Source organism: Phycodurus eques, chromosome 18 (genome assembly GCF_024500275.1).
Source record: "Phycodurus eques isolate BA_2022a chromosome 18, UOR_Pequ_1.1, whole genome shotgun sequence".
Taxonomy (NCBI): domain Eukaryota; kingdom Metazoa; phylum Chordata; class Actinopteri; order Syngnathiformes; family Syngnathidae; genus Phycodurus; species Phycodurus eques.
In genome coordinates, this window is record NC_084542.1 from 12,096,351 (window position 1) to 12,109,645 (window position 13,295).

At 42.7% G+C, this 13,295-nt stretch overlaps 2 protein-coding genes across 4 annotated transcripts in view; one reads left to right on the forward strand and one right to left on the reverse strand.

Annotated features, from left to right (window-relative positions):
- Positions 1-13,295, reverse strand: part of prep (prolyl endopeptidase) — a 41,692-nt gene that overhangs the window by 19,345 nt on the left and 9,052 nt on the right. The gene's annotated exons all lie outside the window — the stretch shown is intronic.
- Positions 1,269-13,061, forward strand: prdm1c (PR domain containing 1c, with ZNF domain). Of its 2 annotated transcripts, none has more exons than XM_061704334.1 (7): positions 1,269-1,382; positions 4,222-4,479; positions 6,427-6,546; positions 7,644-7,896; positions 10,849-11,801; positions 11,879-12,007; positions 12,080-13,061. In XM_061704334.1, the coding sequence occupies exons 1-7, from the start codon at positions 1,356-1,358 to the stop codon at positions 12,656-12,658; spliced, it is 2,319 nt and encodes a 772-aa protein (XP_061560318.1). In that variant the 5' UTR covers positions 1,269-1,355; the 3' UTR covers positions 12,659-13,061. The 2 variants fall into 2 exon arrangements, with proteins under 2 accessions (XP_061560318.1, XP_061560317.1); XM_061704333.1 differs by lacking the exon at positions 1,269-1,382 and adding an exon at positions 2,746-3,052.

Here is a 13,295-nt window from a genome sequence, read left to right on the forward strand (position 1 = left end):
GCCCCCAAAAAAAAACACACACAAAAAAACATTTTCAGTAATGTTTACGTAAGTGACGTCGTCTCCATGTCACAGCTTCGGTAGCCAAACATATTTTAAGTCGATGTCACGTAGAATTAGGCTTAGAGGGTCTGAGAGAGAAAATGGTTCTCTCTGAGACTTTGGAGAAATGAGATTCAGTACACAAAGCGAGCACAAATAAGTTCTCAATCTCAAAAACAATGTCCATGGCAGACCAAAAGTCAACATTCTTCATTTCGCCGCTGCACAGTCATTGCATTTGTGTTCAGCATTCTGTTGTTCGTGAGATTCACGTGATGTATGTATTCAGTGTACTGTTATGCCAGCGAGTGTCTGATTGAAAACATTTAAGCTATGTAATGGAATCATCACAAGCCAAGGAGGCCTAAATTCTGATCAGACATTTAAGGTTACACAATTAAAATCTTAGAAGCAGAAAATGTCACATTCCAATTTAGTGGAAAAATGTCAAATTTTGTTTTGTTTTGTTTATTGTTTTATTCAATTGTTTGATTGTCATTTGTTTACCATAAAATCCTGCATACTAAAGTTTTATGGCTAGATTTGGGGGCGAGAGTAAATGCCATGTACTCTTCTAATCGAGAAAGCTTTTCTAATATGATGTCACTGTTAGGCTAATAGGTTCAGCAGAGAAACTAGTTCTTTCTGAGACTTGTGAGAAAGGAGCTTCAGTACACAAAGCAAGGAAAAAGAAAAGCCCTGAATCTCTTCTCGTTGTTCACATTGCAACTGTGACTGTTAGCTACAGAAAGAAGAAACAAAGCTCAGATCGTAAATTCAGATTAGCGCCCTTGGTGAGCAGAACGAGGTAGTTCTCCGTCATGCCCACGACGCCTGCCCACCTTGCCATGCCATGCCATGCCTGTTTAGTGCATTCGGGCCCCCTAATGATGTCATCTCCTATTAACAGTCTTCACTTCCAAAGACAAAGCGCGCATGCTTGTCTTCCGCTCGGAGACGGATGGAAGTAGATGTTTGGGAGAATGAAGATGTATTTGTCTGATCCGGACATAGCTGGGTGACAGCCCCCCACCTTTAGAGAAAGCCTTTTGCCTTGGGGCAAGACAGTGACACGCACACACACACACACACACACACTGCAAGGAGGAGTCAAGGGGTAAAGGGGAGGAGGGTGCAGCGGCAAAGTAAGTGTAGTCAGTCACAAACAGGTAGATAGAAGCTCCCCGAGCCCGAGAGAGAGAGAGAGAGAGAGAGAGAGAGAGAGAGAGAGAGAGAGAGAGAGAGAGAGAGAGGTTTCGAAAGGGAGCCACTGGTTGCTCACACACACTCAAGCTCTTCACACAACCTCACCTATGTGTGGCTCCTCTCAAGGCTTCACAGTAAGTGCCTTCCATCCTTTTCCAACCCAATGCCAGTGATCACGCAAGGCTGGTCCCAAATGTACGCCCTTTTACGCTTTTGCATCACGGCAAGCCGCGCATATAGAGACAAACGTTACACGCGTGGTCACAGCTGTGCGCCTTTGACTCATGTCTTGATTTTCACAAGATGCTTTCTGCTGTGTCACCAGTGGGATCCACGGTTTCGGAGTGAGCTGTCAGCCTTGTGACACTCATTCCGAGGCGCGCACGTTTGGACAGAAAAACAGGGTGAAAAGTTAACGCCGTTGGCACTTTGCGATTAGGGCTTTGAGTGCGTTCATGTCGTAAACAGATTATTGTGTTACTGTATTGCAGCAAAATACATACTGTTATTATTGGTTTTATTTGAGTAAAATGACCCACGCTGTCACTGTTATTGATTGGTTCAGGTTTGTTATAAATTCATGTTGGTTGTGTGCTTTATCATTAGTTCATCCCTAAAGTTGTACTATACGACTTATTTTTAATTGAACTGTAACTTGGGTTACTTTAAAACCAGGGTTGAATCAGCATCATATACCTTTTAAAATTGCATTTTATTCTAACGTTTTACTATCCCAATTATAGTCATCTGAGAAATTGGGTTATTATGAAACAACGTTTTGAGGTGCCACATAACTACAGAAGCAGATTGTGTGCGTGTATGTGTGTGTGTGTGTGTATACAGGGGCGTCGAACAGGGGGGAAAAAAACTTGACAACTCTCAAGGGGCCCTGATCATTTGGGAGACCCCCGAATTTCCCACAGGGGGCCCAAACAATTTCTTGATACGTAGTCACACTTAATAACTCCCAAATTTTGCCAGCGTATGAATGCATCTGTGTTTTTTGCCTGTGTGATGGTAATTGAATGTTTTCGAAATTGGGTCGTGAGCCATGTAAAAGTTCCGGAAAACATGCTTATGAGTGACATTTGATAAACATATTCCATCCATCCATCCATTTTCTGAGCCGCTTCTCCTCACTAGGGTCGCAGGCGTGGCGGAGCCTATCCCAGCTATCATCGGGCAGGAGGCGGGGTACACCCTGAACTGGTTGCCAGCCAATCGCAGGATAAACATATTATTCTTATTTTTTTGGCACACATTTAAAATTCAGACTAACCAGTCCAGGATTTGTTTTAACAAATGTGTGCATGCTCACATTTAAGTGTTTGCTATCTTATCACCATCTGAGTGGCAACCCGAGGAGCCTGAGGAGGAAGCAGTTCTGAGAGGGCATGTCCCAGCATTGTTTTTTTTTTTTTTTTTTTTTTTTTTTTTTTTTTTTAATCAAAGCTTCTTCTGTCTTCACTGTTTCATCCCATCAGTGGTTGGGGGGCTGTGGGTGAGATATCTGTCTCCAATCTTCATGTGAACTGGAGGGAGAGAGTCAGTACACAAGAGAGGAAGAGAGCACAGAGCCTCATTTGGTCTAGAGGAAGTTTGATTCACTGAGACCACTGGCTGGTTTCCTTGTGAAAGTGGTGTTGCTGCAGGGGGAATGACGCGCGCAGGAACCTCCCTTACAGCTCCGGGGTTTGTGACTGGGATTTTCACAGGATGTATGGGACAGTGGGGGCAGAGGGGCAGCGAGCATGAGGGGTCCGCTTTGAAGTTTGTTTGTCCGGTAATAGCCGAGGCTGGGAAAGTAAGTGGCTGCTGCGTCCTCACTGTAATTTTAGCTCCATAACATCTTGTAAAACGCCTCTTCTTGTCTCTCAGTTTAAAGTGATAGTATGTAGAAATTTGACTGTTAAAAAAAAAAAAAAACAGTTTCAAACTCACATTGCGCTTGCAATGAGGAGAATAGTGTTTTCATTACGATGGTGACCTGGAGCGCCTTCCTACTTTAGTGCTCTATATATTGGTGGAGCAGTCCGGACGCTTTTCATGCTATTTTTATTTGAAGAATTGACGTTGTTAGTGTTGACATTGCATTCCATTGGCTTGTAGATTCTCACTGTCTTTGGCTCTCGCTGTTTCGCTATCGAAGAGACAAATTTGTAATGAATCAATCACCAAGATCTCTCTGATTTATACATACTAACGTTGCATCCCTTATGGGAAGTGTCATGTCAGAAAATAATTTTAACCAATTTAGTCGCTATATAGCTCATTTATTAAATCGAACTTTACTGCAAGCTAAAAACTCACGGTTATGATGGAGTATTTTAGCGCAATTTGAATTTTAAATCATCATTCTTGCACTGCAATTTTTGGGGGGTTATTTTCTGTCTTTTATTTTTGTCTGTATTTTTAAATGCTTTTAAATGATAGAAACACATTGCGTTACCGTGTGTAGAAAATGTGGTATATTTAAATTTGTTTTGCTTTGCTTGCTAACTGAATCTACCTTGATCATCTTATAAAAAAAGAGGTTTCATAAGTAGATTTTTCAATTAAAACAGCACAGTTGTAGTTACACAGTAATTACAAGGTCATTACAGCATGTATCCAGCAAGTAACCTCATCATATTAATCATAATTACCCTAATCATATTAATGCTTGATTGTTAATAGTGCAAATGTATGTTTTACTTGATTAGGGTGAACAGGGTAAAGCATATGACAATTTAATAGGAGTTTTTAACAAGAATGCCTCGTCATGGTAGATAACGGATATTTTTGTGGGTCAAGTAAAAAAAAAAAAAAAAAAGTGTTTATTTTGATGAATGTTATTAGACTAATACACACTGGCTTAACTTCTTGGATACTATGACTGCGTTTTTGTCTCTTCTGCAGCATGACTGCCATGTTCTTGTACTCACGCTAAAGGCCTCCTGGGAGATAACCCTATTGAAATGTTTCTCCCTGCAGGCCTCGTCCTCTGAGTGCAGCACAGTCATGTTAACCTCTGAAGGGTCACCACACAGGACAGAGGTCATGGCGGTTGCAATGACAGAGTCTGCGGACACAGACATGACGTTGTGGAGCGAGGCCGACTTTGAGGACAAGTGCACGTACATTGTGAAGGACCAACCCCTGGAAGAAGTGTCCAAAAACTGCAGCAAGACACGAGCCGAAAGGTCCTTGCCCAGGAACTTGGCCCTGAAACGCCGCCTATACTCAGCGCAGGTTCGTTCACCACTGAGTCATATCCCGACTTGTTTTGCGCTACCTTGCGTCACTTCTGCATCCACTCATCCATCACCATGTGGGAAATTCTTGACACGTTGTTGTCTAATTTCAGCCTTTGCTATGTCGAGGCAAAGGCCGAGACAATTGCCGAGCCCCTCAGCGCATAGCCTGAGGTCTGCGTGATTAGTAGCTACCTCGGATTCTCAGCCCCTTTTGTTCTCGCGCTCAATTACACCGTAAAGCAAAGTAGAGGCACCGGGACCCCACCTTATAGGTCAGCCGCATCAGGCAGTTTTATTTGCAAGCATGTTGTAAGGTGGTTTATGTTTAACCCCATTGCAGGAGATCATAGATAGCAAGGCAGACGGTAAAAGATTAACCCCATGGATGGATGATGCACGGAGAGTGGGGGTGCGCTTTTGTCAGACAAGATCAGAGGAAGCAGTCAAGATTTGAAAATACTACGTTGTCTGTCTGGAGTCTGGTTAACACCAAAGAGACTAGGATCTGTTACAGCGTCCCGTGACACAAGAGAACCGCCATGGAGCTGCCTTACAGGGATTTGAACGCCTGGCTCGAGGTGACATTAACTTATAGTCAGTGGGAGATGCCCGTGATACTTTATCCTCTCTACCCCACCCTGGAGGCGCGAGAGCCGTGCATTTCACACCTGGATGTGACAGAACATGAGCAGTGGTGAAATTTTAATGCGAGGAAAGACAAGAAAGAAAACATTGGCTTTTGAAATATTCAGCATGAGTAAGGGGAGGAGCACAATCTGTCACTCTTGTCTTTCCGCAAGATTGCTTTTTTTTCTTTTTGTGGAGAGCATTTCCATATTACGCTTGTTGGATATCTGTGAACAATTTTTTTATTAGAGCAATACAAATCAAGTCCCACGAACGCACCCAGATTATTCAATTACAGATTGACGCACTTGATCTTGTGCAATTCATAATTTGATCACAACTTTTAGGAAACATTTGCCGCCCAAAATTTCAGCGGTCGATCCATGACATCAACTTGATGTGAAAACAAACAAAAAAAAACCTTGAGGCATGCATGACAGCTCGACTAATGTCTACATTTAAAAGTGCTTCTAATGCTCTAATTTGTCTTCGTTTCTCTCTCCCCTCCAGAAACTTTGTTCTGTTCGACTCTCAATAAATTTCAATTATAATACTAAGAAACCACACCAGAAGCTTAAAAACTCCACTGTGACACAGTAAAACTGTTACGGCATAAAAGGGGTACAGATCTTCCATTCTGCTTGACCTAACAACTGAAAAGGAAAGAAAAAAAAAGTGCTTCTAATGGGAGAAATAACCCCACTAATTTACCTCTTTGGTTGCACAACCCCAATTCCAATGAAGTTGGGACGTTGCGTTAAACGTAAATAAAAACAGAATACAATGATTTGCAAATCATGCAAACAGTTCACTATTTTCTCACACACTTGTTCACAAAGAGGTGAACCTCACCCCATCTTTGCTTGTGAATGACTGAGCAATTCAGGGAAGCTCCTTTTATACCCAATCATGGCACCCACCTGTTCCCAATTAGCCTGTTCAAAACAAGTGTTTGGTGAGCATTCCTCAACTTTCTCAGTCTTTTTTTGCCACCTGTCCCAGCTTTTTTGGAACGTGTTGCAGCCGTAAAATTCTAAGTTAATGATTATTTGCTAAAAACAAAAAGGTTAGTCAGTTTGAACATTAAATATCTTCGTAGTGCACTCAATTAAATATAGGTTGAACGTGATTTACAAATCATTGATTTACAAATCATTGTATTCTGTTTTTATTTATGTTTAACACAACGTCCCAACTTCATTGGAATTAGGGTTGTATATCCCTTTAATTAAGATTCTTCAAATCATCCAAACGCTTGCTCGGACCTTCAATTTGTAAACTATACAAATGTTGACTCTTCTTCTGTTGTGGACAGGTGCTCGGAGTGACCAGCAAGGAGTTGATACCGAAAGGGACACGCTTTGGGCCTCTAGTGGGGGAAAGATACACCAATGAAACGCTGCTGAAAGACGCCAATAGAAAGTATTTTTGGAGGGTAAGTGAACAAGCGCGTGCTTTGTTTTGAAAACCATTAACATCCTCTTGTTCCATCTGAGACGTCGATGCGGCCGCGCTGCGGGACTGGTTAGCCGTTGTGGTTTTTGCCTCCTGTGAAGTTTCTGACATCTCCGAGGTGTCAATACACTCAATACGCGGTTGGCTAAAGTCGCAAGCGCACACAGCTGTTCGGTTTCAGTGACGCAGCGCTTCTCCCCTCACTGCGCTCGTCTCTGCCAGTAAATACGTCGAACAAAACGTCCGCACTTTTCCAGCGTAGCGAACGCTTGCGCACTCACGCAGCAAAAAGGAAGTGGCTTCTGAGCCTGAGAACCTTCCAAATAAGCAGCATTTGGACAACTTTCATGACACACTCTCTCACGTTCCAACACATCTGCACAAGTTGAAACCATAAGAGGTGATTCAAGTGCTTCGACAACATGCAAGAATGCTTACATACATTCAATTTAGTGATCGGAGAGCTGCTAAAATACCACATATCTACGAAGGGATACTTGTTAGACTATATTCAGTATTTTCCTTGTACTGTACTCAACTTTCACATTTGGGATTTGATTATTAATCAAAGTAAAATCAACATAACACTGGTGTAATGGTGTTCGGGTGAGTTATTCCTTGTTCACCAACAACATACATAATCTTTTTTTATATCCTATGCCTCATAAAGTAAAGAGAATCTCAGGCAGTGTAATGTTTGATGTCCTACGTAGTACAGTAAAAGTGGGCAAATTTAGTCTGAAGAAGTAATCATTTAGTAAAATACACAATAAAGCTCATGAAGTGTTTTTTTGTGAGGGATCAAATGTGAAGATGACTAAACCCAATAAAATTGACAACTGATGATTCATCTGTGATGTAGCAATGAGAGTGTAAACAGCATTGTGCTCATTAAATAAACTTCCTGTGTTACTTTTTGCCATAAAGACCCGCGGCGCCTATCTCAGAGAGATAATATCGCATTTACCATAAAAGCATCAGGCGACCTGTGACTTCATAGTTTCGTGTTGAGAGCGCGTCATAAAGCTGATTAGTCATCAGCGGCTGAATGCGTGTGTGATTGTGTCCTCGCTGCAGGTCTTCTCCCATGGGACCTTACACCACATCCTGGACGGTTTGAATGAAGAGAAGAGCAACTGGATGCGATACGTGAACCCGGTCTGCGGCATCGACGAGCAGAACTTGATCGCGTGCCAGAGTGGTCTGGACATCTACTTCTACACAATTAAGCCCCTTCTTCCTGGCCAGGAGCTGCTGGTGTGGTACTGCTCGGAACTAGCCCAGCGTTGTAACTACCCACCCCTGGGGCAGCTAGCTATGAATTGTGCTGGTAAGTAGATGTTAGTGAATTTTTGTTTAGGTTTTAAGAAGCAAAGGAATGGTTGTTCCTGGACAAAATGCATTAAATATATATATGTATATATATATATATATATATATATATATATATATATATATATATATATATATTATGCATTTTGAAAAGTTCCATGCAACGGATAACATCATTTTTGCACAAATGTGCAAAAATAAATGGAAGGGTTGTAATATGCATGCCAGGCCAGTAGTTGGCGACATCAAGGACTTTATCAAGCAACACACATGCAAAACAGTCGTTTGTACATCGTTTCTCGGTGTGTTTGACATGTATCATTGACGACCTAGGTAAGCGTTGAACTGTCGCGCAGTGTGCAACAGTCGACAGTTAGTATAGCTGTGATTTGATATTTGAATCACAGGTGAATCACAGGTATTGCGACGTCGTGGATGTAACGGCCAATCAAAAATGCCATGTTGTATCTTTCACAAAAATAAATAAATAAATAAATGTTTCCAAGTACGCCATCCAGCTGGCCGCTGCCAATTCGTTTCAATACAGTATACAATACATATATAGTGTTTTACAATAATACTTTAAACTACATTTATAATTTAATATTTACCTGTGGCTCAAAAGCGAAGCGTTGAGAGTCTCTGTTGCCTAAACACAATGAGTGAAGTCAATGCTATTATTGCCAACAGCCTCTGAAATACCCACCCTCTCGCTTCTACTCTCACCAGGTTCCTCTCTTTGTTATTATACTGTAATACACAGCGACGCAGGAAATCTGCTTCTTCCTTGACAATCGCACCATGTTGTTTGTGGTTCAATAAGAGAAATAATACAGTCCAATTATTTGGAGTATCAAAATGCTATTTCCAGATTGATAATTGATAATATTGATAATTGAGCTAAAATAGCAACATTTTGAAATTAATTTTCTGTAAAAAAAAAAAGAAAAGCCGCCAAAATGGGAAATATTATTTTGTCACTCAAGGATGATACTCGCAATCAAACAAGTGGCCGACTGACACACTCTTTGTGCGGGTGTTTAAGAAGCGGCTCAGTCACGCCCACGGCCCTTTTGTTGGTTGGGGACACAAAAGAGGAGTGTACTCGCTGAATAGAGGGCCCGTTCCCAGGTGTAGCCATAGTCCTCGTAGGTAAGACGAGACCAATTTCTGGTCTTGTGTCAGTTTCTTCTTGAGCGCCGCATAGAAAAACAGCTGTCAGCTCGTTGCCACACAAAGCGCGTGCCTCTCCATTCACAAACACAAAGAGTGCACATGCTTCCAGAGTGAAAGGCATCCACACACCAAAATGGTCAGTGACGCACTCTCACATGCATATTGCCGAATGCAGGGTCGCCTGAGTTGTTGACAGCATTTTGGCACAACTCTTCTTATTTATTTGGCTCTTAAGGAGGAGGAGAAGTAGGAAGCGCTCCAGTGCCTACTTGAACTTCCTGACAGGGTGACCCGCTGACAGACTGATGTCTGAGTGTCACTGAGTGTTGGCTGTTTGTTTGCCCAGGGTTGTGTGAGCGGAGGGGGTCACATGTGGGGTGGGGTGGGGGGACGTTTGGGGGATGGTTGGGGGGGGGGGGGGGGGGGGGGGGGTCGTAGATAAGGGTTGCACTATGTGTTTGCGGGGGCTAAATGCGTTAAAGAAGAATAGGTGAACCCTGCAGGCATACGTATGTGGAGTGGGTTAGCAAAGCAGTGCTACTTGTGACCTCATCACGGAATGGGTATTTTGCTTCAGGTTCAAAAAGGTTTGTTTCCAATCTTCAGGCAACTTTGAGTCCATTTTAGTAACATTTCATAAAAAGTAATTCACATGACCCATACACATTTTTGTCTTACATGAAAAAGGTTCACTTTTTACATTTAATTTTATCAGAATTCTTTTACCATTTTGAATTTATTCTCATAACTTTAAAACCTTTTTCTCATAAATTAATATTTTTTTCCTTTCAGTCTGGCCTTAATGTTTAGTTAGTTATAATAAAAATACATTTCGTTTAAGGAATAAAGTCACCATATTTCGAGGGAAAAAATTAAAATTCAAAATTAAAGATATTGCACTTTATTTTCATACCTTTACAACCTTTTTCTCATAATTTTACTTTTTTTCTTTTCAGTTTGGCCTTTATGTTTCGATAGTTACAATAAAAAGACGTAATTTAAGCAATAAAGTTACCATGTTTAGAGGAAAACATTAAAAGTTATCATTTAAAAAAATCATAAAGATATTGCACTTTTTGTAACACTAGGACTTTATTCCCATAACTTTACAACTTCTTTTCTCAGAATTGTTGTTATCTTTTCAGTGTGACCTGAAAACAGTTTGTTAGTTACAATAAAATGTCATACAAATCCAAGATTAAAGTTGGAATATGAGGGTAAATGTATAATTTTACAAGAATAAATGAATAAACTCCAAATATTGCAACTTTTCCTTAAAAAAATGACTGATATTTATTCTTGAAAAATATTTGAATTTAGTTGCAAAAATGTAATTTCACCCCCCCACCCCCCTCGTTCTGGATAGAGGCGCGAACGGAGGAATTTAGACTTCTTTTTTTTTTTGCTGTTACAGTCCAATTGTTCCAGCAGATTGGGCATCTTAAAGGCTTTCTATGTTGGCATCACCTACCACCACCTATAGGACTGGAGTGGACCTGCAGAGCACAAACATCCTATTTTTTCGATTCAATTACACATTTAGGATTGTTCTGCCTTGTCGGAGGTTTACCTTTTAACTAAGACCTATTGGGTTTTAGGAAATAAACCCTTAAACCAAAATCTTAACAGAGTTTTACATTATGATTTTTCATAAACTGACTGATGAACTGAGATACAGTTGAATGTAATATAGAGCTTACATTTTCATATCACTTCCTAGAAAAATTTGTTGTGCTTGCTCTAATATCCTAAGCATTGTTTGTTTCGCCAACAGAGCATTGCCAATCACAGAAGAAGACGACAGAAAAACGAGGACACAGTGTGACTGAGATCCTCCGAGAAGAGCCCCCCAAGCCCCTCGCTAGCCTTCATCGACAAATGGACGGTTCCTTATCCCGGGGTAACCTCACAGTTTTCCCAATTGTCTACCCAATTCAGTCGCAGTCCAAATCCGTCCATAGATATGCAGCTCTGCCCCCTCTACCATCCTGTAGTCCTCCGGCTGCTAAAAAGCCAGATCTAAGCAGCCATATTCCTTCTGGTTTGCACTTCAGCTTCCAGCACAGCCCAAGTCATGTACTAGCCAAACCTTACCCAGAACCCTCAGCACCGGATCAGGTTTATCCTGCCTTGAGGCACCCTCCCTATCTCCTACCCCACTACTCAACTCTACCTCACCCCTACCTGTCCTACGCCGATCGACTAAAACCCTACCTGACACTCTCCGCTCATTTGCTTCCTTTTGACGGCTATGCAAACCTCCTCCAGCCGGGACACAAGAACTTGACCCTTGCACTATCAAACACCAAAGAAGACCTCATTCCTTCTCCAAATGGGGAGACCAAAGATGAAAAGAACCTCCTGTCCCAAAGAACAAACTACCTCGTGATTCAATCCGAGCATCCCGGAGATGCAGATGTCCCTTTACCATCTACATCCGGCGCCACATCCGTGGTAACCGCCCCGTGCAGAGCGCAACCCTCGCTCGCGCCTGGAGGATGCTCTCCACCGATGGGTACGGCGGCTTCATTAGACCGTGACCCCTCCAAACCTACTACGGCCATGCAAAGCAACACCGCGGATGCACTGCACCTCAGGAAGGCCAAACGAGAGGACCGCGTGATTGGCTACAAGACCTTGTCGTACCCTCTCACCAGGCAGAACGGAAAGATCCGGTACGAGTGCAACATCTGCAGGAAGGTCTTTGGCCAGCTGTCAAACCTCAAGGTATGACGTTGCGTGATCAATTTAGAAAACACTGATATTATTTGGAGGGTTTTAACATTAACAAGTGCTGTCCTCAGGTCCACCTGCGAGTGCACAGCGGCGAGCGTCCCTTCAGATGCCAAACCTGCAACAAGAACTTCACTCAGCTGGCCCACCTGCAGAAACACTACCTTGTTCACACTGGAGAGAAGCCCCATGAGTGCAAGGTAGGTTTTTCAACGAGCCCTCTCTATTTCATACATAGCCTGGAAATTACATATTCTCCTTGCTTGATGCAGGTATGCCACAAGCGATTCAGCAGCACCAGTAATTTAAAGACCCACCAGAGGTTGCACTCCGGCGAGAGGCCTTACCAGTGCAAGCTGTGTCCGGCCCGGTTCACTCAGTTCATCCACCTGAAGCTCCACAAACGCCTCCACACCGGGGAGCGTCCGTATCGGTGTCCCCGCTGCCCCTGTGCCTACTTCCATCAGTGCAGCCTTCAGGTGCACCTCCAGGGGTTCTGCCCTCTCTCGCCCTCCCCTTCGCGCAAACACTCCCCCGAAGAGCTCCACAGAGTCAACTCGGAGATCGAGAGGTTCGACGTGAGCGAAGCGGCGGAGCATCTGGAGGCCATGGCGGCGGAGGCCAAGATGGACAAGAGGGATGTGCTCGACCTCATACAAAGGATGGACACTCGCACCTCCGACCAACAGGACGGCGCCACGGGGGCCTTTGAACTCTTTGAATCGGCAAAGAAAGGTTCACTTCTGCAAAACCGCCACGGAGCTCCTCTACCTCTGCATCCCAGCAGCATCAAGCGGGAGTCAGGCTGCATGTCAGAGCCTGAAGACGGATTTGCTAATCCAGCCATATAATCCTTACAGGTCAACTCAGCAGCTGTCTGCCACTGTCCTATTTGAGGTAAAGCCTCATCTATAAACCATTGTCACACGTGAAGTATCAAGACTCCATCAGCACAGCCTGGGACTCTGTTGGTTTAATGTATAAAAACTTGCTAATTTATTAAGTTGTTCATATTGATCTATACAAACAGGGTTCCGTGACATTATACATTGCTGTATTGTCATGTCAGCCAAACATGTGATTATGCATCAACAATGTTTTTATTCCTAGTGGTTACAGAGTGAGAAAGGGTGTGTGTTTATACATCTTCTAATTAAAGATACAAATAAAGCAGCAGTATGACTGTGTGAAGAGGAAGCCTCCATTGTTTGTGTAGCGATGCCCTTTTGTGAGCGGGCCATGCTTACGTCAAGGTTTGAGGACGTAGATAAACTTCCTGTTTATGGGCTCAGGGATGTATTTACAACAGAATGTTGTCACTGTCAACCCTTCACCTCGTTAACTAGCTTTCAACATGATGGGGCAGCTAGTTTCAGACTTACTCTATCAACTCATATAGTGGCTTGGCGCATTAGTATCAGGCTTCTAGAAAGGGAAAGATGTGTATTAAGAGGATGCTTTAAATTTGTGGAAATACATTTTATAATA